Source organism: Epargyreus clarus, unplaced genomic scaffold (genome assembly GCF_041222505.1).
Source record: "Epargyreus clarus isolate Ecla_fem2 unplaced genomic scaffold, WU_Ecla_fem_2.2 ptg000003l, whole genome shotgun sequence".
Lineage (NCBI taxonomy): Eukaryota > Metazoa > Arthropoda > Insecta > Lepidoptera > Hesperiidae > Epargyreus > Epargyreus clarus.
The window spans coordinates 17382543-17409340 of NW_027332211.1; the positions used below are offsets into that span (position 1 = coordinate 17382543).

The 26798-nt window shown below is 34.1% G+C and overlaps 1 protein-coding gene across 3 annotated transcripts in view; it reads left to right on the forward strand.

The window, feature by feature from the left end:
* Positions 1-5433: 5433 nt before the first annotated feature.
* HisT (Histamine transporter) overlaps positions 5434-26798 on the forward strand; it is a 58428-nt gene continuing 37063 nt past the window's right edge. Inside the window, exons 1-2 of one of the 3 annotated variants that reach the window (XM_073091443.1) lie at positions 5434-5676; positions 8971-9652. In XM_073091443.1, coding sequence (XP_072947544.1) covers positions 9290-9652 — 363 coding nt within the window. In that variant the 5' untranslated portion in view covers positions 5434-5676; positions 8971-9289. The remainder of the gene's footprint in view (positions 5677-8970; positions 9653-26798) is intronic. The other 2 variants (XM_073091456.1, XM_073091448.1) reach the window with 2 other exon arrangements.

Genomic DNA, 26798 nt, shown 5'->3' on the forward strand with positions numbered 1-26798 from the left:
GTTGAAGTATATCTAAGATAATTTATTAAGAGCTATCCTGTGCGTATGCAAAAAACGTTTATTTAAGATAAATTAAAGGAAGACCGCATAATAACAGGACAAGTGTAAGACTTCCGTATAAATTATTGTAAATGAATAGCATGTTTTTACATGCGTAAGGGATGAAAAAATAAGTTTAACAACTGAAAATGTGAGTTTTGTAGCATGACATAACGGGTATTTACAGTTTTATTTTATGTTAAGAACATATAATTTTATAGAATTTCCTAGTTTTCAAGGAGAAAGGAAGGGTTGAATTTTCGTCGGTAAAGATCACTTGCCATCATTTGGACTTCATGATTTGTCACTTTAACGTTATAAAAAAACCTATTTGCGACTATTACATCTGAGACAATGGGAGTGGTGCTATTACCTATAGCACACGGTATAATCAACTAAATTGATTTACAACTATCTATCATAGAATTAGTTCGGTGAGGGATATCAGTGAACGGGGTCAGATATTCGCAGGAATTCCGCAAATGCCCCAAAGTCACGTCCGCTTCGATAAGAGACGCTTGTATTTCAGGAAGGGTTGCCAGGCCTGCCCGGATGAAAAGCCGGATATCCGACAGTGATGTAGTGTACACGAATTTGCAAAAGTTGTTGCGATATATGTTTGATGCTTTGATCAAATTTATTGTCGTGACATAATGTTTTTATAATTATATGTACTTATTATGGGGAAAAATATTTTACCAATATTTTTCAAAAATATTTTTATTTTCCAGAAATATTTTTATGTACATTTTGTTCATATAGTGTAAAATAATATCTAAAAATAATAAAAAAAAAACAGATCCAATTGTAAATAAATGTATACTATAAGAAATAGAAATTAATAGGTTATGTATGATATTTCCACGAAGGTTAGTTTTAGTAGAAAATAGCTTGTGAATATTGTTTACGTTTATTAACATCCTAACACGCGATAATACGTAGATAAATTTGAATAATAGGTTTGATGTCACCAACACATCAAATTAAACCAAAGGTATTTGTAGTAAATATAGATACAAGGTATTGGAAACGATTTTCATTTTTTTATGATTGAAAATATAAATTGTAAAATAAAGAGATAAAAAGAGTCCGTAAATAAGGAGATGTTTGATGGTAAGGATCTTGTATTGTCGGAACAAATCTCCGACAAGATACAGTTTTAAATTTAACAGCAACGATTCGAGTAACACACTTTTTCTGTCCAAATTTGCATTTAGGAGGATTATTTTTAGTTTTATTTTATCTGTTGAAACAGTTTTAAAAGACTTCTAAATTTTTTGATAAATGTAGTATCCAAAGTATTAAATATTTTTAAAGTACCTACGTCGGATTAGTGTGTGTAATGTGACTTGTGCAATTATTGAGAAAATTCTAGAATTAGACATACCTTTAAGAACACTTTACTGATTTCGTTTAAAAATATCTTTCTCCAGTAACGAAACCTACATGATAGTTATATTGATGGTAACTTTCATTTTTTTTTAAGTATTTATTGATGATTTACTTTCCCTTAATTATTTTCTCAGAATTACATAACTTCGCAAAAATTCGAACCTTGTACCCAAAGATTGAGAATCCAAATTTCAACAACTAATCTATCAATGCTCTATTAACTCTAGAATTAGTGCCTTCATGCAAGTAGTTTTTGACGAGAATAGCCGAGGATAAGACACGCGACCTATACATCACTTCCAAAATTTTCCTACTAAACATTGAAGGTGGTAGTAAAATTCTAGGCATACATACATACTAAACATACATACATAAAATATACGCACTTACCTCCCTCCCTGAAGCAAGTGACTCTCATGTGCACGCCGCCGAACTAAATCAATGGGCGGAATCCATTATGAACTGCACTCCCGCCACAATTTCATTCCCTGGAATGGAAATTAAATCAATCGTGGATAAAATATGCTAAGTGCTTTTAAGACTTGTTCTTTTATAGTCGTTTCCAATATGACGGTGAAATTGAGTTGTCGCACCATTTTATAAAATGTTTTCTTTCTATAACGATAGAAAATGATGGCTTAAGCTTTCTACTCTCATTTCTACAAAAACTAAATATTATGAAAAATAGACGTTTAAATAATAAGAGGTTAGCGTAAAACAAATCAAAAATTTATTGCTATTTCTAAGGATCTAGGTATACATTTCTAGTATGAAACAGTTCTTGCTTCTATTGAATATATGCCGACTGACTTCTTTAGGAAGGTAGGTACATATATTATGACCTAACAGGCTGAATCCTTTCAGAAGTATTACAGTTGTTATTGCTTCTTTATGGTGAAGCATTAAACGTATATAAATCAATCGCTTACTGTAATTCGGTTCTCAAGTTCAGGTTCAGGTTCGGTTTTAAAGGTGGTAGAACCCTTTATGGTTCGACTCCGGCGGCACCACCGCCCCAGCTATTTCTATCTAATAACAGCAGTGTTAGGCGCTGCTGTGTTCCGTTTTGAAGGGTGTGGTAAGAGAGACATACTTTTCCGAGGCGTTCCAGCTTAGTCCTCAGGGGTAGCGGCGCATCTGTGGCCGACCTCAGGTAGGAATAACTAATCCTATCTGGGGTTGATTATAGATGTCCATGGGCGGCAGTAGCCACTTACCATCAGGTGGACTGCATGCTCGTCTAATCCTCCTATATTTAAAAAAAAGTATCAACAGACCTTCAAATTATGCCTTGTTCAAACCTTATTGTGATATTGGGTTATATTGTTAGCTATTTTCTTTCATCAGGCGTTAGTACCAATAACTTTTAAAACATTTTTGTTTTCGTACGTTTACGTTCCTAACAGAAAATTCCTGTTTCTAAATGTTCACTTCTCAAAAGGAGTAACGTATCTACAATCATTATTTACACGTATGCTGCCCTATATGGACTAAAGTACAAATACCCATTGATGCAAACCCCGTATCTACTTACTTTACAAAAATCATAATATGAAATGTAAACAAGACAGAATTATATCAACAGGTACAAGGTACGTAACCTTTAGTCTTATATCATGTAGTACATTCCCTATCACTTTTCAAAACTAGTTACATGTTTTATTTTAACAAATTTGTCGATGTCTGGTTTTTAAAAGTAAGCGGAGATACACCGCGTAAAAGGAAATGCTTGTCGTTGAAGTAAATCTGATTGAACTAGAAAATCCCGTTATAGCTTTGCAAATAGATAAATTAGAAATAGAAACAGATTCCAGATTAAGCACTTGACGGAATTAGAAAGGAATTAATGGTGTTTGTATGTGTAAAACTATGGGTGATATGAAAGATAGGAGGAAGTATTATTATTTTTATATTATGTTACAGAGTTAATTTCTTCATCATCTACCTATTACTGTTCAATGTTGTTTTCCTTTACCGTCTAAGTAAGTGAAATTTAATTTTTAATACACATAATATAACTTTTAATAATCGGAGGTACATCGGACTCGAATTTCCGATCCTCCTGATCGAATTTCTTACCAGTAAAATAGCATTGCCTTATAAGAATTATACAATTATTTAGTACCTATCTCCAATAATGGAAAAGAATGGTTCATGATGAAGCCACCTTCGGATTCACAACTGTATCTCATGCAGTCGCTATATCTAAAGATGAGTTGGCACGACTAACTATGGTTAAATTATATATAAGACTATTGACAATTAATGAAGTAACTTACCTTGTTACTTTGTTGCTTGTGTCTTTTATACATCACAGCACACTGAGTTTACAAGTTACATATTAAATACTATCACAATGAGGTTTGCACACATAATTACTTTGTTTTTTTTTCCGATTTTACATTTTTATCATAATTTTAAATAAATCCATCAACTAATGCAGTTTTAAATGAATTTGAGAAAAATAAGGATACTTCCTAAATTTATTTTGACATGTCTGCTACTGTTACGCACTGATTGAGTTATTATCGATTGCCCATTTGTTATCCTGTACAATGACCGTGAAGCACCATCGATCGTTTTTATCAAACCCGATAGCTTTTTGTGAATGACTAATGGAATAATTCTGTTTATGCTAGTATGAGTTGTTATGCTTCAACTACATACAACAATTCCTTAGTTAACATTTTGGAAAAAATATAAATGTCAGAAGGTACTTATATAATTTGTGACATACCTTGGACGAATGGAAAATATCAGAAGAGATAACCTTGTGGTATTAATTATGGCATTCCTGTTAGAAGTCTAGGGTTCGAGTCCCAGACATGATCTTAAAAATAAGTGCACGTAATTTGCGCATTATAAATTAATGGCCTGATTCAACCTACGCTACAATAGTAGGTACCCAGTTGTTCTGCACCATGTATACAAAGTGTCAAGGTACAAACTCGTTTTATACAAAAGGGTTGCCAAATAACCAAGGGGGCTCGCAAAGGAGCAGTGGGTCTTACATTTTTATCGACATACCGGTTCATAACAAGTAGTTATTGTAGTACAACGAATTCATTGCGTATTCATTTCATTCGAGATAAAAATTGTGATGGAAATAGCAAACTACCTTGGATCCGGACTTATGTTAAGTGTTCATTCTACCTCGTGCACGAACATATTTGTCAGAAATTAGAATATCACAGCTGGGCATAAAATCTGCCCAAAAATATTTGGTGCACTTTGAAGAAGACGCTGCTACCCATCTTTTGGAGTGAATTCCATCCTCACCTGTAACATTCGCGGGCAGACTGAGTTGTGTATTTTGTGAGTTTCTACCCGAAGAACTAAGTTGGAAGTCCTCGGAAGTATTAACACTAACCAACCCTTCAATTCAATGGAAAAAGAGTTGACATGTATGTACCTATATTGTCTTCACGACTTTGAATTGGTTAACCATGAGTCATCGGTGCATACAAGTTAATTAGCAGTGGAAAATTAATGTTTGCCTCAGGTAATGTCGATGATTGGAGCTCGTAAAAGTAGTGTTTCTCGCATTATTTACTGCAGTTGTGATTATGTCTGGCAGAGCATAAACATTATCACCTCTTTTCTTATTTAGACGGCGGCAGCAAGTATTTCCAAGAATTGTTAATATACTTGCAGCGAGATGTTTCATTTTGTTGTTAGTTATTGCCAAAAATACTGTCTGTTCGCGAATATCTATAAAAAGATTACGGGGAGTATATACCGCTGTTAATATGTTCTGAAAAAGTATAGACGTGGCGTGAAAAGACATATCGCTAATAAATTGCAATGTTTTTTGCTAATATTAAAATGAAGTGTAAAGTACGACTATTTCGCGTATCTCTAAAGATATTTTTAGTGTTTTCTAATTTTTGAACGTATCCAGACATGGCACACCGCCGGCCGCGCATGCGCTCCGCCGGCCCAAGCAGCTGTCGTGTCGCGTCCCTAACCTCTAAATAATAACCTCTAAACTATCTAAATAAAAATACCGCAACAAAACATTAACCTATGACGCCGGTCTTTGTGCCTTTTCTTCCATTGGCGGGAAGGATCGGGCCATCATTAATGAAATACCACTTAGCAATCAGAGCATACGTCAATCGGACGCGATTCAATGCGAGACGAACATTATAATAGCGTGTACTTGTGATATTATTGTGAGCCGCGTACTATTTGTTTAAGAAAAGGTGATTTAAGTGTATCAGTGCCAGTTTTATTCTGTTACCGGTATAGTATAGTGTTGTTATCGATAAATAATTTGTAAAAACAATTCATCAGCTGTGTGTGATATGTCTGTCTCTTTCTCGCTTCGTACACTTAGTACTACTTTTTTACCGGCTACTTATTCTGCAGGTGGGCAAGTGTAAAGCCTGAATACACGGCCTAACCAAGGTCATCTTGGTCGATGACAACAGTAACGGTCGACTGTAAAGAGAAATATAATTAATTGGGCAGTCAATAGACAAAATCTGGTCATAAAATATTTTAGGCTGTGGGGAGTGTTACTCGACTAAGGTCACCTTGGTTGTGTGATCGTATACTTCAGTTGGTTCCCGTATAATTTATCTGTATAACTCATATCATAAATTTCATTCGTATTTACTACTAACTAACTACTACTAACTAGTACAACTACATATTATATAAATGATATTTGTCTAATGAATATAATTTAAATATTAGCATTTTGTTAAATAAATCAAAGAATCATTGGAAGTACGTAATAAAAGTATAACCGTTAAATTACGAAGACGCGTCAAGTGATGGCAATGATTTAAGGAACACGCGATTGCACAAGGGCTCAACATGCTAGTTAAGGGCGTACTTTATGGTCATAAACCAGTTTAATCTCGGTTGTTACCAATTGTTGTTCTGTTGGGCTTAGAGGTCATTGTAAGCTGGAAACTAGGATGGACGCTCCTACCAGACTGTTTCTGGAATATAAGCTTGTAAAGAAATTATTATAAATAGGGACATTTACGATGACGATTAAAAATTAGCTAAAAATTACTAGCAAGAGAAATAAATTAACGAAAATTGAATCCCTCTAAAAACAAAGCCCTTATCAAAAATGTTAAGATTTAGACAAACTTAATAAACGACCTTCACGAGATTTCCTGATTATACTACACCGTAATAAATGAGGCTTAATATTTTAGGTAAGCGAGGAGCAATATAAAGGAATTTGTTTAGCTTCCTTTGAAGCGAAAAGGGTCGGGTTCCGGAATTATTAGTATTTACGGTACGCAGGATGGATGTTCGCATCAAAAGGCGAATAAAATATCTATAAAGTCCAGGAGTACTGACTGACAAGTGTTGTACAAGTCCTAGTTGGTACTTTGGCTTTAAATTAGACCTATCTGAATCTAGATTGCGTAGAATACGTATATAGAATGCATAGATCATTACATGTCCTTTTTATCAATAAAAAAATATTGAATTGGAATTTGAAATTCGATGGAATATTTATGCTCTTATTTTTTTTGCTGGGTTTATTATTTTATTCATATCATTATCAACTGGATAAATATTATCATATTATCTTTCACCCTTCCCTTTTCAGTGTCTTTATTACTATTGATATTCGCATCAAAATTATTTTCATATAATTACACTTCTTGTACTTACATGGTAACGTTATCACAATGTCGTTATTCCACCTATATTGTGTAAAATCAAGTTCAAGAAATTATCAGGCTTAAGGTATTGAAAGTCATTTCATCTCTAATGACACTATTAAATAAATTCAAGACGGCTGTAACTTCTTTATCATCAAGTAGAGTTCAAAGACGATTGCTCAATAAATCTTTAGAGAAGACCTAAATGTGAGAAGACTAAGAAATGTCTCACAAATAGAGCGGAAAGATTAGTCGCTTAGTATCGCGCCATTTCATTTTACGAACTCTCGTATCTCGGAAGCGCTGCTGTCTTCGCCTGTGTAGGGTTTACAAAAAAGGAAGAATAGAATATAGTTAAAAAAATGTTGAAGTAATATAAAGTATTTTGAAGTTATTGAAGTCATTTGTTAACAGATAATCCAAAAGAAATGGTCCATTATAGTTTAATTTTGACGTACCATGTCATCCACTAGCTAGTCGACAAATTTTGGTTTTTTAACCACTTAAGTAGTATCTGAAAAGAGGATTGTAACAGGAATTTTTGAAATTGTTTTTATATAAGTAGTAAATGCGTATCGTTGCGCTGGACGTCGGTACGTAGGGAGTCATCAATTGCGTCTCTAATGTCATGGTTCTCGGTCAAATCTCATAGATTCATGTTATAATATACGTAAGCTCCATCCCTATCGTATCCTTCTGATAAAATCCAATAAGGTTCGTAGGAGTAGTGTTAGAATTGTCTTTTTTTGCAACTATTACTTCAAGATCAATTCGGCGATGAGTCGGAGATCGGGTGTAATCATTTATCGCAGTCGGTCCAGGAAATGCAAAGCTGTAAATACTGGCCGCCATTTTTGTAAATTTGTTCCCTCACCTCACTTTGCAATTTAAATTTTGATCATTTGTCGCATTGGAGCTAAATTTTTGCTCCTCAAGTAAAGTTGTCGTTCAAGGAAGATTATGGTATGTTAAGTGATTTATTCAAGAATAGCTAAGTGTGGTGATGACGGCAAAACCTTTTGAGAGTAGGCTTATAGTAATAAGCAAGGAACTAGCTAGCAATGAACTTAAGGGTTGTTGAATTGATGTTATTAATTTATAATCAAGATAGTTTTCGGAGTGTACGTATTCTTTCTCATATTTCTGCAGATTATTCCTGAATAAATACAAAGACTTATGATAGAAGTATATTTAAATAGGAAAAGATACACGACGATAACATTATATCTACAATAGCCTGTAGATTATTTTATCAATCAAATATACATTTTATAAGTATCATTATTTTTTCACGTTGAAAAGTTATCTCAAATTATCTTCTTAATACTCCTAGCATTGGTGTAACATGTAAAGATTCGACATTCATCAAACATTTTCATACTCATTTTGACTGATCATTATGCTTAAATGTTTTTCAGAATATAACTCCTCTTTTGGATTTGATTTTTTCTTTTATTATATTTCCTACTTACATAGGTTTTGTTAAGGGGATGGATTTCATTAATTGTGAGTTATGCTTTTAGTAAAATTGCAGCTGTTATCATTAACCTAAAGTAAACATTCCACGTAGGTATAGAAGATGACATTATTTGTTATTGTCTTGTTATCTCGCGTTATCTGTTCAGTTAAACCGTGTGTGGAACACCGCCTCGCTCGGTAGCGACCTGTGGTGCACTAACTGACGAATAAATTTATGTAATTTTCCGCGGCTGCTTATTTATTGATTGAGTGTATAGTGTCTTTCTGATGTCCAATAATGTAGTCGTAATGTACCTTCATGCATTTTATTCACAATTTTCACCTTCATCGACATATACGAGATAGAGACAGTACTTAAAAATATCTTCACAACTGAAACAAAAATATCATATGTTATCCGGTTGCATGCCAATGAACTCCAAAGGCGGAATAAAAAGTACAAGATTACTGAAGCGATTCCTTTGATTACCCGTGTAAATGATAACGTTATCGATAGTATAACCGTTTGAAACAACTTACTGAAAAATCACCTGATTGTCGGCGATACAAAAGACTGATAAAATCATGTCAAACATCAGTGAAACGTGGTGTTAGACGGATCACCTGGAATAGACTGAATATACCGTGGGACCAAAAGTGTGATATCATTAGTGAAACGAGCTGTCTCACAGTACGACTTAAGGAAAATAACAAATCAGACTTAAAAATTTACTGTAGTGTACTTGATAACTTAAAGACTGAGGATGCCTTTAGAGACTGAGGAGAAACGTAATGAGATTGAGAATCCTTCGGAACCAACGAATCCTAAACTGTACCTCAGTGACGAACGAAGTAGCCTTGAAATATCAGGCAGCGTCATGGATGGACTGGTGCTGGACTCAAGTAGTTCTACATACAAAGTGTACAAAATACGCTGGGTTATGCTGGCTTTCTTTGTAGTCTACTCTGCGTCGAACTCTTTGCAATGGACGCAGTATACAATAATAAACGACATCGTGGTGAAATACTATGGCGTGCCGAGCACGTTGGTGTCGTGGACGTCGATGGTGTACATGGTGACATACGTGCCACTGATATTTCCCGCGAGCTGGCTCCTGGATAGAACGGTGAGTGGTTTTTGAATCTGTTTTGTATTTAGAATGATGATGATGAAATATTTAATATGATATGGTAGATGTTAAGTTTACTGCCACCCATGGGCATTGGGAACTGTCTGTCTGTATATCTGTCAACGATTTCATTCAAAACAGGAGCATTACCTGAATCTACTTAACCACAGTTGAAACTCGGCCGCATTAGCCTGCTGAGGCTGTTGTGTTTTAAGGCAGAATCAGATGTGTTCTGCAAATAGTTTTACCATCTTTTATTATTATCATACGCTCGCTTTTTTATATTTGAAATGTGTTTTCATTATCTACATCTTTTAATGACAGGAGTTTTGGTAATAAAAACATAAGCTGGTAAATGGACAATAAATGGGTAATATATTATGTTTGAAAGAGTAATAGCAAAACCGATCGTTTAAAAAACATAAACCTAGGAAGGACTCATAAAGTAACATTTCTTAAAGCCAACTTGGCCAGTCTGGCCAATGCGTTATGAAAAATTCCAATGAATGCGCCAAAGGAAATTTGTATATAAATTTATTACTCTCACATTTTAATGTTATCTGAACATTATACTATTGCACTATCTTCTCATTAAATACGAATGGTTTAATCCATTGATACTCAAGTGTCAAGTCACTTGAACAGTAGACAACTTCACGTACTTAAAAGAACATAATAGCAAAATCTCAGGATTGGAGGTTTCCTCGCGATATTTTCCTTTCCCAATGCTAATTAATTAATTTCAGCATGCGCATTGCGCATACCTTCAGTAAATCAGGGGTACCTACGTGGTAGGGATTTTAAGTCAGAACTGCGAATAATACATCTATTTTTCTTTCTGAAAAACTTGATAAATTAGTTCATATTTATTTTTAAATATGTAAGTACTCGTAGAATAGTTTTAAGATTATTATGATGGGAAACTGTGGATTATTATGATGGGGAACTCATTTCGGCGTATCGTTGTCTATAGTACATGGTGATAACATAATCGTCAGATACCGCTTGTTGCTAGGCTTCGACAAAAATAATAAGATAGACAAATCACAAACTAAAACCCGAAAAACGTTATCATGACCAACATAAGTTATTTTGAACTGCGTGGTTTCAACTTTTTAGAGAACGACGAGGGAGCGACTATAATCAGAAAGTATTAGTCAAGTAATTCCATAAAGCTATAATGATAATGCACTTGAAAATGAAGTCACAGGTACAGCTGGTGTTCTCATAAATCCAAAAGTTAGTCGCAAGTCAGGTTGTAAATCTAATTAATCCGACGCAAACTAAGCAAACCTAGTTTGTGGAGTATGTTTGCAGTCAAGTGGAGTTTTAGCTTAGCATATTTCGTTATTTCGTCTTGATATTTTCGGACCATATACTTAAGACTAAATGTTTCTTTAATATTGTGGATCCTATTCTTATTGGTTTTGCGCTATCTGGGTACAACTTTTGTTTTGAGCAAATTCAAAACCTTAAGAAAGTTTCCTAAAAATAGTTTTATCAGAGGCAACAGGGAATTGTATGCTTAACGTAAACAGGATAAGTTTTTTTTATCATATAGGAGTAGCAGACGAACATGCGGTGCATCTGATGGTAAATGGCTACTGCCGTCCATGGACATCTGTAATCAACCCCAGAAAGAATTAGATATTCCTACCTGAGGTCGGCCACAGATGCGCCGCTACACCTGAGGACTAAGCTGGAACACCTCGGAAAGGTCTGTCTCCCTTACTACACCCTTCAAAACGGAACACAGCAGCGCCTAACACTGCTGTTATTAGGTAGAAATAGGTGTGGCGGTGGTGCCGCCGGAGTTGAACCACAACGGGTTCTACCACCTTCAAGTTTGACAATTTCCGTGTAAATTGTACATTTCCTGAGTAAATAAATTGCGGTAATTTAAAATCATCACGATAGCATAGAAATGTTGAGTATTTTTACGGAAATATTATGCATAATTTTCTAAAAATCGTCCCATTTTCAAAGGCCGATTTAAATAAACACTACTAGAAAATATGGACTGAAGCGGAGAAAATTATTCAAACAATTCTCATAATCGGTACGAAATCATAATAAAACTGCGATAAACGTGCACGTTAAGGGAAATTATTTTTATTGAATGATGTATTTACAGTGTTTGTACCTAAATATTACAGGAAAAAATGTTCTGGTTTTTCATCTATAGTTATTTGTTTGTATACCTAACGGCGGTAGGTCTGTTTATAAATTGAATATTATGGAATCCAAAACATTTGCAAATTTTAAGTTCTAGACGTGTGTTTAGATTATGTTATTATTAGTATTTGTAGACATTATTGCCCATTATTATTAAGTAATCAATCTATCTAATGATTTGACTAATAAAGATGGATATTTCACAATTTGCAATACTTGAAATTGTCGAACTTGCTTTTTGACAGCCAAAATTTGGATAGATTGATTATTGATACTGAACGTATGTCATACATAGGTATACCTCGATCACATTTTGAAATGAATAGTTTCAAATAGGATTTAAAATGTTTTCAGTTTATAATAAATACTTAATAGTTAAAGTTCCGATAATGGCATCCTTCCTGTATGAGAAAAATCCTTATTAACCTACACAATAAGAAAAAACATTTCTCTTATAAGCGAGCTCGTTTATCAAATTTCAAATCGGAATAGAATTATCGGAAGCGAGTTGTTCAGAGAGCTCATTTCTCAGAGCTAATCTGATATCTCATCAGCGGTTACATTTCATCCTTTGTTGACCTAACCACGGAGTGCCCCCATTCATCTTTCTGGAACAAACCATTTTACTTGGACTCGTAGCGCTTTCAGGCTTTCAGATATGTTGGGTTTTATTTCTTTGAGAAGCTGTTGATATAACTGTTATAACTTCTTTGAAAATATTGTTGACTTCATGATATGATGTTAGAGGTGTCGAGGGCTATATTATAGGGAATATTCGGTGTGAAGCACGCTGCACGTGTTCGCGTGGTTAAAAATTCGTTAATAATGGATACTTATACGAAACATTACTACTTCCTCCCCAAGGGTAGAATCGGTGACTTCGCACCTGTCTCGGATTGGCTAGAGACGTAGGCAGCAGTGGCCATTTATCAGATACACTGCAAAAAAAGTGTTATGAGAGGCTCATGTTAAATTTCAGTTCCAAGCTCCAACTTTATTAGTCTCCGTTACATAAATCAAGAGGTCTCGCTATTCTGGTTGCATTGGATGAGGGATTTTGTCTCCGTAATTAAACATCTTAAAAGTTCATGTCGCACTCTTGATGTATTACAGCCATTATAAGTGAAGTGGATGTACTTCTTCGAGATATTCCTACAGATTTTGTTAAGATTTTTTTCCTCTGTAGGTTTATAAAGAGACAGAAATATTTTTTGAAGCATTTTATATGTACCTATACAAAATTTCAGTGCCTCATTGCACTATATTTTCCCTTAAAGTTCCGATATAATGTATTATTTTAATTGACTTTCGAATCTTTTGAAGATCTAATTATTAACTAATGTTGATATATTTATCAAAGAGTATTTCTGATTTTATTTAATTTCTTAAAGTCAGTGTACCTATAAAGGAAGTAAGCGTTTTTACACAAATGTTTTTTCGTTTCACATCACCCTTATTGCTACCAATCGTAATGAAATATCCAACGTTTATAGATGTTCCTGATCACCACTCAATACAAAAGCAAGTGATGGACCATTTATTGATACAAATGCGCCTATTATCGTTTATTCTTCGGTCCTTGAAGATCAATAGAAGTAGGTGGGCGCTCGGCGGGTATCTGTCCTTGTTATAGAAATAGTTATGACGATTCTCAAAAACATTATTTTTAATATATTGTAAGTTTGTCTTGAAAAATCTCAAAAATCTACTTGGATGTATCGGATTGGACTTCATAATCCATGAAGTATATGGTCAATTTTAACGGTTTTGTTAAATTGATGGCTAGTGTTTATCGTCGCTTATTGAAAATTGTAACTTCGAAGTAATTTTAATAAAAGCTGTGTTTGCGCCTTCTTCTTTAAATACTTTTTGAAATATTATTGTGGTTAATTCATGGAAAGACACAAGTTTGGTAATTTTGTTCGCTTCGAGTCATTTTTGACCGGGTCCAAACAAGTTCTTACGCAAAATCTCAGAATTTCTGATTGCATTTTAGAGTAATTAATGGTAATTACTTGGTCTTCTAACGACTTTCTGTGATATTAAAGAAAACTAAAGAAAATTTAATAAATTCATGTTCTTAAAATGTATTCTTAAAATTACATAGTTATTTATTTGTCGTTGATTATTGTAAGTAGAGAGCAGACACACTAAGTCTTAGACCTTTGAATAAGTTATTATATATTTTTTTAGTAGAACGTATGCTTATGAACAAAATATTTCTATTTTGCTAAAGTAGAACTATTTCGATAATAAAAATAACTTGAATATAATTTAGTCGTATAACCGTATCCAAACACTACTCACACTCGTGATTTTATGCATTATCAAGATTAGCACAAATGGATTTACAATTTGTAATGGGTTATACACACATCTTTATGTATACAGGGTTACTGATAATTCGATACATTCCCTTGCAGGGGTAAAAGTAGAGCTCATTTGCAATAGGTTTTGTCATGAAGTACCCTAGCCGATAGTGATTTGTTTTTGAGATATTCAAGTTTTTGTGTTTTTATTTCTAAGTACCGATTTCAGGCAAAAAATAAAATGCTCCTAAGTGAATGTCCTATTTTGATCCTATTTTTGTGCATAATCTTATACCTAACATCGCAACACTTCCTTAAAATGACAATACGCTGTAGTAGTACCCTTAAACTTTACGTTATGGAGGTCAATTTGCTAGAGTTCAATAAAAAAACCCTTTTTATTTCCACTTCAGAGTGAATATGCATATAAAGGATGTATGGAATGTGTCGTACAAATTATTAAAATAATAGCCCTATTTCACTAGCTATCCAAAATGGCATAAAACTTTTATCTACATTGACAATCACAACAATAACACTGTTTAAAGTGTTAACTAAGGTAATGTGCTTTACCTGTGGCGAACAGTAAGATTGTAGTGCAGTATGCGAATCCGAAAATTACTGATGTTCTGAGTAGTTGTTTCTAGCTAATAACTTTTTTAATTAAAAAAATACCGTAATATTTCGTAGCACTTTGGATAGCTAGTGAAATAGGGCTATTATTTTAATCATTTGTACAATACATTCCATACATCTTTTTTATCCAAATTCACCCTGAAGTGGAAATAATAAGGGTGTTTTTATTGAACTCTAGCAAATTGACCTCCATAACGTAAAGTTTAAGGGTACTACTACAGCGTATTGTCATTTTAAGGAAATGTTGCGATGTTAGGTATAAGATTATGCACAAAAATAGGATCAAAATGGGACATTCACTTAGGAGCATTTTATTTTTTGCCTGAAATCGGTACTTAGAAATAAAAACACAAAAACTTGAATATCTCAAAAACAAATCACTATCGGCTAGGGTACTTCATGACAAAACCTATTGCAAATGAGCTCTACTTTTACCCCTCCAAGGGAATGTATCGAATTATCAGTAACCCTGTATATTTCTTATGTGCGTGTGTATGTCACTGAACTCCTCCTAAACGACTGGACTGATTTTGATGAAATTTGTTGTGTGTGTTCAAGGGGACTTGAGAATGGTTTAGATTCACAATTTAGTCCCTGGGAAAAGGTTTTTAATTACTTTTTAATTCGTAAGTAGTTATAGAATCGAAAACTATGCATTTGATCAAGTGATGATCTTTAGCAAAGTTGTTGTCCAAGAGCCCACGAGGGTTTGGGAGTTGGTAAGACCAATTTTCGACAGATGGCACCACTGTCATTCCAATGCAGGTACAAATTTTCCGTTTTATGTATGTCATATTATTTCTTTAAAATGCGGGCGAAGCCGCGGGCACCACTAGTGTGACTATAGATATATTCATAAGTATAGACTCTTATTATAACAAACAATTGCTAAAATATTGCCTAATTACATCATTTTTACAACTTAGATGAATTCAAAAACATTTCATATGCTAAAACCTGTGAAGCCATAGATACAGGATATACAAAAAATGAAACATACACTATAAAACAGTATCTTCCACAATCGGGTAAAAATAAAAAAGGAGTAAGAAGAAGAAGAATTACAAAGTTAAACAATAATACATTGTTTTATGAATATACATAGGTATTAATTTACATACCTAATGAGCTAAACGGTATTGAAACAGATTATAAGATTGGGATATTTTAGAGTCTTAAGTAGATAATAGAAAATTATAAAGTCATCATCGTAATAATCATAAGTCTTTACACACATCAGAACAGATAATTGACTAAATAGAACTGCTAAGTATTCAATATTCATATTTCTCCTTAAAATATGCTTTTTACCCACAAAGTCTCACATACTTAAGTCCTAAACCAATTAATTACTAATTCTCAATTCAATTTAAAATATATTCTAAATTAATGTAAGATATAATCTCTAGCGGCTTAAGGGGGGGAAGAGAGTCGGTCCGCCCCGGGCCTCCGTTCCTGGGGGGGCTCCAAAAACAGTTGCTAAAAAAGGTCGCCAGAACCAAACAAATACCATCTCTTAACACAATATTATTTTAATCATACTTTTACATTTTTGCAGGAATATTAACTTTTTAAGCAAAATATGACAATTTCAGTTGGTTTTATACAATGGATGAGCGAAAAATTAATAAGGGTGTAAGTTTGTTCAACTGCGTATGACGGAATATTGCACGACTCATGATGCGAAGCATCAGAGAGTGCTTTACGATCGAAAAATTTTTTTCGCTTCATTTTGGCGGCTATTTTTATTATTATAGCCTTGATAGTTCACGGAATCAAGATATTTTGCATACTATTGTCGAGATAATTTAATGGAGATTAATTCCATACTTTTTAAAAATTGATTTACTGCAATAGAATTGGAAAAAAACACCAAAATAGGTCAAAAAATTTTCCTGTCCGTCATGTGTGAAACCTGAAAACACTGTAACTTGTGAAAAAATCCATCATTTGAGTTAAAAATTTCTAATCGACGATTGTAGGTCACTGAATGCGAATGATTAATTAATTCAGTGTCGTTTAATTGCAATTAATAAAAAACGAAAACTACAAGACTGTATATCTATAGATATTATGTACATTTATTCCACCAGGGGCGCTTGTGCAGTACCTTCTTCCTACTACAGCTGTTTATTCGGCAATTAATTTTGAACGACTTAAGTTTTTTTTTTTTTTTTATATATTTCATAATTAAATGAGCATTATGAGTCGTGCACTTTTGGATTTTCCAAACTTTTTTACTGTTTTAAGGAGTAAATAAAACTTTCCTGAATCATGATGGTTTTTAAAACATGGCGGGTCTCATCTTTCGGTAGACTTCCCTTTGGTAGACTTGGTACCCTTGACATTTTTTTATGAACTCTCAAGTGCACCACTGTTTTCGCACGATTCTTCATTCACCGTTAGAGCAATTGATGATTTGTTTGCCTGCCCCTGAAATGCCGAGTATTTAACCACAAGGCTATCATGGTTACAAAAACGTACTTTAACGGAAATGTCACAGGAAATTCTACGTTCCAACGACGATTTATTTCAATTTCATACGTTTTATATAAGCTCGTGATTTTCAATATTCAACCGGTGGAGTTCTGAAAGCTATTCGGCATTGCAAACAAATCGTGTATTTCTATTTGAATGAACGTTATGAAATGTGACACTATTCCCGTGTAGCGTTCAGCACATTTCCTGTTACTAGTGTGGCCGGATTCAATCATGCATGCGGTATAGAATACAGATTTAATTCCACGTTCGCAAATACACGTATCGTATATTTATTCGCAATGGGATGGGTTAATTAAATTCGGGAAGTAATTGGTCGTGTTTTGTAATGGAAGTAGCGAAATGCCTAGCAGCGCAACTGATTAAAGAGGTTTTTAGCACCAATGAACAAAACGGAACGAACATAGGACTAGAGGTGTCTAATGTGGATCCCAGAAATAGATTTTCTATTCGTCGTTTATATAATATATTTTTTCTTCAACATACAACGTTTCGTTGGATTCGTCTAAATGTGGGAGTGACATAGACTCTAGACTAGATAACTTTAAAGTGTTTTTTTAATCATTCCAGTTGTCTCGGCTATCCGTACTTTTGTTAAGTGTTTTGATAACAATTAATCTATCGTATGATTTCATCGCATTCATATTGAACACTTGTGTCGAAAGATATTCGTCGTATGATACGGTATCTCAGATCCGCGACGAATCTACGGATTAGCACTATTATATTAGATGATTTAACTTGTAAATACATGTGGGATTACAGATATAATTCGATTAGAGCTGTGTTAATATATTAGAGGTCAAAATTTACGTATTTGTATACTATATTTATTTGCACTACTGTGGTAAGTATTTTTTTAGTAATCTGGACTGGAGGAAATACTAAAAAATAAAACGGAATAAATAAAAATTACTATTTAACTCAACTGAGCTTAATCGCGAAAAGTCAACTAAAACATTGTGGCATTTTTTATTAAAATTAAAAGCTCTGTAGATTTTGATTTCAAGCTCAAAAAAGCATGACGTAGATGCTATTGGAACCTCTCTAAGTGGAATTAACTGAAACTTTAATACGAAAAATTATAGGGTACATGCCTTTTCAAGGTATTGATTTGTAATTCTCAATTGTCGTTTTTAATTTATCATTCATTAAAGTGATTTTTGATGGCAAAAAGCAGTGATAGCAGTGATAGGAAACATGCATACCTGACAGATTTATAAAAAAAAAAAATCTTAAAGGTATGTGAAGTCTACCAATACGCACTTGGCCAGCGCGGTGGACTATGGCCTAATCCTTCTCCTTCTGAGAGGAGACTCGTGCCCAGCAGTGGGACAGTAATGGGTTGATGATGATGATGACGATGAAAGTGATTTTTAATGAATGAAAAAAGGGTCAAAGATTTTTTTTAGTTACAGTAGCAAGCGAGCCTGTAGTCCTTTTCATTGTATATGATCACTGTCCTCCAGAAACATCCAAAATCTTCCCTAAAGAAGTTTGAAGTGATATTTCTGAGAATTAAGTTAGAATGTCTCATGTAAGAGTCTTTATCTTGCTAGGCCCTATAAACCAGGACACAGGAGCTCTTAACACTGCTTGCTGTAGTAGCATAGGAATACATGTAGTGTGTACGTTGCATTATCTACCAGTCACAATCACTACATTAGCATTTTTTTAATTCCAAATAATTTCACTTTGTCTCCCAAATAGCAAATATTTCTACAAGCGCCACCTGAAATATTATTAGGCGTTTGTATTTGTAGTGACTTTAATATCAATATTTCTGTATATTAGGTTATTACATTATGATGATGTTCAAGTTGGTGGTTATTTTTGGTAATAATATTTTTCAGCCATGACAGCCATTAATGTACTTACTTACTTACATATAAACAGCTAACACTACAAACATTTCTATTTCAAACTCTAGCTCAATGACGATCATTTATCGTGTTAATGTCACCAAAGAAACTTTGTTCTTAAACTTGCCACAAGGCGTAGAAATTTGACACCAACAAAACAAACACAATTCCTATTAAATATCGATTTCTCGCCCGAATCTTGGCTCCAGTTTCTATCTCTCTAGTTAATTAGAAATCTAATTTGTAAACGTCGCTAGTGGCCCTAATAATAGAAATAGCATTCATTAAAATATATATAAATTAGTGTTTTCATTTAACGTTTAATCTGCATTTTTACTAAAAATTATTGACGACTCCCGACGATTATGAAACGGATTCGGATATAATAAACAATAAATGCAGCAAAAATATCTAGAATTAAAGATATGGTTTGGGTAGGTATTTACGAGTACGTTGCACAATAAAATTGTGAGACGTGCAATTGATGTCCTATTTTTTCTTTATTACTGAGTCTAACCCAAGAAATTAGCGTGAAGTCCACATGAAGATAAGTGACCTTGTTCATCTGTGATCATACGGTTGATATCCAACATATTCGTATCTTAAAATACCAACATTCTACCAACTTTAAAAAAAGATTATCCCTGTTTAAACAACTGCAAAAATAGCGATATCGTATCGAGCCGATCTTCCAAAATTTATTTAATTAATTGAAGGCATTAAGATCAACACAACTACTAAACACGGTAGCTTTCAACTAACTTTGCGGCCTTGGCAATCCCTATCGACCAAGCGCAAACAAAACTTTCAGTTAGAGCTTGTCTTGGGTCTTATTAGACGAAACCACAGAGGAATCTCTATCAATAATTAAGGCTGTCGATGATTTAAAAATAACCGCATTTTATTAAGCTTACGTGCACGATAATATTTTATTAAATATCTAATCTTAAAAAAGGTGAAACAGCTTTTGCTGGATATTCCATACCAACTAAGAGTAGTTTACAAGAAGTGCCATAACCGAAGGGCCGGGTTTAAGAGAAGCGGGGTAGGCGGGGCTGCTGCCAAACTTGTTTTTCAAAGATTTGACGGGAAAGAATCCTTTTCATTCTGAAAATAATTAGGAGCCATCCAGTCCTTCGTAGGATAGCTCCGTTATGTATATAATCTATGTGTTTGTGTAAGAAAACCTATATTTTCACCAGAAAAATGAAAACCCTTAATGTTCCTAAAGTAATGAAAATAATTTTCGTAATTTCTAGAGATAAAAATTGTATTATTAAAAATGTTAATGTTTGCTAAATACTTGTTTAATTAATTTGTAAGTCTTTTTTTACCAATAATGTAAAAATAATTTGCGTTCCATTTGAAATGGTTTCAGGAAAAGTAAAGCAAATTATTCCTGTACTTTGTAAAAAGGCAATCTTGTTCTGATTTCATTTCAGCCGTTTCGCTTTGATTGCGAACTCGCCCGGTTCAAAACTTATTAATAAGGAATGCATATACAATATTCCAGTTATCTACTCTTTTATCCGCGAACCCAAGAGACTGGAAGAAGCCGGTAAATGCGGCAATTTTCTGCCTGAAGTCTTACAATTTTCTAGCTCGGGAAATTATAGCATTTCATTCTTTTAATCAAAGAATTGCAATGCCTTAGGATTTGAAACTGCCGTTAGCTGTTGTCGGTAAACTTATAATACTTAAGAATATAATTTTCATTGACAATCAACACTGACTGCACATTGGTTACTATCGTTGAAATAAACGTTGTTAAAGCTACCGTCTTAATGCGTAAGCTACTGAACAATTACTTAAGCCGCTGCCGCCTGGATATCTAATTTGTTGCTCTACCTACCGATGAGCGGTACTACTCGAATTTATTGCATATATCTATCAATATTCGACAATAGTTGCTCGAGCGCTACTACCCAAGAGAGGATTAGCCTGAAACTCTAAATGTTCCCTAAAATTTAAGTACAATTTCCCTGTGCTCCCTAAATTCTACAGTTAAGAGAAAGCTCTAAATATTTGTTATAACTATTTGGTTTGACAAATTATGTGTCAACGACAGTCAACGTCAAATGCCAAAATCTTTACAATAGCTAGTGTTTCGCTCTACATCCAAATCTTTTCATTATTAATAAATTGCTGGATATAAGTTCTGTCAACCATTTCTTACAAATGAATACTATTTGCTAATTCAATAAAATTCTCTCGTTAAAATACTGATGACAATTTAAGCAATGATATAATTAACGAATAAGCAACTGCCACTCTCATCTCAAACGTCACTCTAAAAAATGTTTCACGAGTTGGTGGAAACCAATTCAAGTTAGCAAATGGTTCGGTGCTTATCAAAGTTAAGAAATGTATAAAGATATCGTTCAGAATTCAGCCGTTGTATATGTGGTACCACAGCATAGATCTGTGGTATATTGTAAAATATACAACTGATATATTGTATCAATTTAGTCATCGTATAGGTATAGCCCGCGTAAAACTGCTAGTCCATTCTGTATATAGAAATGAATCGCGTCGCCATAGCAAATTGTATGACTACACCTGCTCGCAAAAACTTCAAAACGGACTAGCAGTTTCGCGCGGACTATATCAGAATAATAATCATGGTCTGACATTATGTCGGTGATTATTTGCACAACTCTTTGTAATATCAATTTATGAACCACGGAATTTTGTTTTCAAGCCAACTAATCGTAAAAAGATTCTAGGTTCCATCTATGTACAGGTACATAATATTTAGGATCATGAACTTAGATATTTCATAAGAAGCCATTGTTATAGTTACTAAGTATTACTAGTAACTTTAATGGGGTTCATGTGATGTTTCTATTAAGAGAAATTACGGCCAAAACCCGGTAATAAATTTCTGGGGAAATTCCGGGGGCAGATCATTTTATTTCAAAGGGTCACGGTGCCCGGTAGGGTCCTTTCCGTGACCTTGAGGACTGCGTAATATGATTTTGCAGGCTAAGCAATAAAGGAAGAATATAAAAGGGAAATTAATTTTTGAGTGCACAGGCCTACTAATTAACTTGGGTATTATAAGCATGATAATGTATTAAAGGTAGACATAAAATAAAATGAAAATGTTCAACAAATACACTGTATTTTATCTGTAAATTTTTTTGGAGGTAGCTCTCAAATAGAAATCTAAATTTATTCAGATATTTCTTTGGCCTGGGGTCGAATGCGAAACCCGTTGTACTCCAAACTGGTATAGCGACAGCTCCGCCATGCAAAATAAGTTGATGACCCATCAACTTGTTTTTATTTAATAACAGAAATGATAGACATTTAAGTTACTTAATTAATTCCATCCAACTATTTCGGTCATCTGCCTTCCCCATCCTATACACTAAAGACACCTATTGAATTAGGTTCTATTGAATATCGAGCTAATCATGTGCGAATCGCAAACTTTGGACCCAAACAATCCTTCTCTCGCTCAGTACATTATAAATGAGTAAATTCATAGACATAAACATAGAATAGTAATATGACTACATCCTATATTCTCCAAAAATCATCTATTAAGAATTACATCTTTGATTTTGGAATTAGAAGGTGATATACGTACAATGTACACATCGTGGTCAAATTGTGGTATAACCTGCTCTATAACTGTTTCTACCATAGCAGCAAGTTTCTATCATTATTGTGCTTCTAATAATTGTTATGTACTGAAAAGTGCTCGTATAATACGGCAACCATAAGAAACAGTTGTGATCAGTTTTTCAACAGTATCTCTGACATTTATAAACATGATTTTTAGCTATTTTATGTTATGATTATGAAACCTACATTTATTGATAATACGACCTTAAAAAGCATTATGTAAAGTTTCTACATAATATAAAACTATAACTTGAAAATTTCGTTAGCTTTATGAAAATGATGTCTCTGCCTAACGACGGAAAACTTTAATTAATTGTATCGAAGCTTGGGTGACTGGCAATACTGAAAGTTTTACACAATGTTGCATATCATCCTGGCTATAGCGAGCTGGTTATAGTGAACACTTGAATATTTTTGAACGTAGACAGTTATCACTTAAAAATATTAAAATTCAGGCATTTTATCAAGGAAATTCAGGTATTTTGTTCGAGTGGAGACACACAGATGCAAAAATTTTTTTCGAGATCAAGTGCTTCATAGAATTTAAAGAAATTAATTTTCCTCTACTTTATATTAAGTGTAGAGAGTAACCTGTGGAGGTTTTAATCAATTATCCGAGAGCTATCAATCCCCACTTAGCCAAAGTTAGGTGCTCGTTATTTTTTTTTTCTATATTACAGAGATGTAAACCCTGTCAGAAGAGTCGCCAATATATCTGCGGTTTCAACGAGGTGATTGATTTAATCTTTGATTAATGACAGAAACAGTGCAATGATATCTGTCTACAAAGGATTTTCTAATAAGCGTGTACTTTATCGCAATTTAATTGGACTACCCATCTATATTTCTTTTATTACATTCTACTTTGGTTGTAAAGGTGCCTCATTTGAATAATGAAGAGTTCTTCAAATGTGTTACATATGGGTTAATTAATCATGACATTCATGACTAATCCATTATTACACGTTTACGTAATTAGTATTTTCCGGGAAATTTTGGAAATCGTTTAAAATATCTATTGTTCTTGGAATCTAGAATCGAGAACCGATTTACTTTTAATTCAATTAAGCAAGTTTTGGGTATTCACGGTAATTGTGAATAGATTTGCTTAATTGCTCAATCAATTAGAACGGAAACATTGAATCTACCTGAAATTTTTAGATTTAAAGATATTCGGCTTATATTTGAACATAGCAAAATATTTTATTGTAAACATATATATGTATCTTTCTGCGTAATAACGGTACTGTTAAACGCTGATGTGTTCAGGTTTGAATAAGATAAAAGAGAGAGACCATTTCGAGGCGTTACGACTCATTCCTTCAGCGAAGCTATGCAACTATTCGACCTTGGGTAGGATTCTTATCTCATCTGGGGTTGATTACAGACTTCCATACGCGGCAGTAGCTACAAACAATCAGGTGGACTCCATGTTCGTTTCCTACGTAAATATTGTACGAATTCGGTTAAAAAAAACAATTTGCCATTTGACTACGGACCCCACAAAGCGTTTGTCACCTACGCTTAACAGACGGTTGCAGTTGGCGTGGGTGCACTACAATATGAACTTCATTCTCACTACACACTACAATGCGAAACGAATCATAGCCGTGGGAAGCGTTCCCCCGCTCAGGAAATTACGTTTTAAATTCAATCAGTAGACTGCATGAGAAGAGTTACTTCTGTGCCGTGAAACATTTCCAATTGGCATTAGAATTTAATCAAGTCTTGTTAAATTTGGCCTCTTTGAGCCCTGGGCTTCGGAATATTGATCTCTCACGCTGGGGCTGTAATTTTTCTCAGTATTAGTTATATGTTTTAGATGAATGATAATTCGAGGAGACCCGTGCCCAGCAATGGTACAGTAGGTTATCAGTTGGTGATGATAACTATGCGAACCAGAGTAGGGTAGTACGAGTGTGTTACAATCGCGATAATGGAATGATTAACAATTTGCCTTAAGGAAAACGATAAAAAATATTCACAAAGAATTAAAACTGGCAAGAATAAATGTCGTGAAACACATAACAGTGAATATAAGACATGATACACGTATCAATACATACATAATATACTGTAACGTGTATGCACGTTATAATTATGATGCAATGGTGAAGCTTAGAACTAAAACTCATAATTACGAATAAGTGAGCTGTAGCTGTATATAAAGATGACATACGTAATGGCTATGATATTATCAAATCGCCTGCTTTTACAGATGCCTGATATTGATATATTTCATGATAACCTTACAAGATTTATAAATGTATGTAAAGTATTTTAAGTACATGTAATGCGTTTGGTTAAGCCTGTAAATTAAATGGTATGTTATAAATAAATAAATAAAATAAATATCACTTCCCATATTCTAACGTACTAACTAATACAGTGCATTAATATTTTATATTTAAAACGTATCTTAGTAGCAATTGATTATACCTACAGTCAATCTGATGATAAGTGGCTACTAACGCCGATGGGAATAGAGATGGGTTTAGAGAAATCCAGCGGCCACGGATACGCTGTTACTCCTTATGACTAAATTGGAGCGTCTCTTATAACTGCGTCTTCTGCGTCATAAATAGGCTAAATGTGGTACTGTAGTCTCCGTAGTCAAACTACGAAAGGTTCTTCCACCTTCAAATTATCACTTACTATTGCTTATTAACACGAAGGTGTAAATAAATAACCTTGTTCGAGCTTAAGTTTAATCCTCCTCCTTAATCATGTTATAAATTTCTGCTATAAACTGGCCTATATTTAGACCAAGTAACTACTTTAATTTATGAGTGGGAAGAGAAGTGATATAGGTATTAAATTATAAATAACTAATGAAGATTCATTAACGGAACCATATACTTGAGGTGAGTCATTAATCTCAAACAATGTAACAATCAATTATGTTATGCCTGAAGAAGTAAAAGTGTATAGAGCCTAGTACATATTATATCACGTTATGTCTGCCCTATACACAACGGTACACCGGAGAGGTCCACCTGTTCAGGTATGCCTGCGCAGGTACACCGGACTGTGTGTGGAAATAGACCTGATAAAGATTTTGAACCTCTGCAGGCGACCGGCGCAAGATCAAATATCAATTCTTTCTCGTGACACCATACGGTGCGTCATCGTCTCCAATCGACGCCATCGCTACAGAACTGAACACCGTATGATACACCGGAACGTCCCTATACACGCTACCGACGTGCGATTGTCCTGTACCGGTAAACCTGTACAGGTAAACTGCCCGGTAGACCGCTGTGTATGGCTTACATTAGACAGGTACAAGGTCGGAAACATGACATGTATCATCCGGGCCGGGTATAAAACGTATCTATCTGTCCTGCCGTGCCCGGATTAACCCGGGACGTGGGCTTACCGGATTAATCTCAACAATCCATTTTCAAATGTATCCCCAGATTTATTTAACGTTTTGCTTCCCGTTCTGATTATGTTTTCACCAGTTTTTATTCGTCATTTCTTCTATTGTCGTTCTATGACGGACATAATTATTATTGTTAATGTCTTTTACGGTATGCTACTATGTGAGACTAATCTTAAACAGTTGTAAATATCTGAGAGTGTGTGGGGTATCCTTTTTATAAGATCAAAGTTGCAACGAACATGCAATCTACCTCATGGTAAGCGATCACTGCCACTTCAACTTGCCGACCCTTTGAGCTATTTTGGCTAGATTCTTTGCCGAAGCTGTTCTTGCGTGAAGGCGGTTGATTTGATACACATTTGAGACTGTCATCTAAGTAGGTACTTAGGAGTAGCACCGCATCTGTTATTGACTTTCGATAGAACTAAGTATATCATGTAAATTTTATTACTCAAGTCCGTGAGTGATCATGTACCATCACGCAGACTACGTGCTACTTCAAACTGTTTTTTTTATTTTTCTACCAAAATACCATATGTTGGCCACCAGATCTTACGTTCGAAACTTGCAACTTTACGATTTTCATTGAATTTAATATTTATTAGTTACACACTCTGAAAATATAAACAATAATAAATTATCAA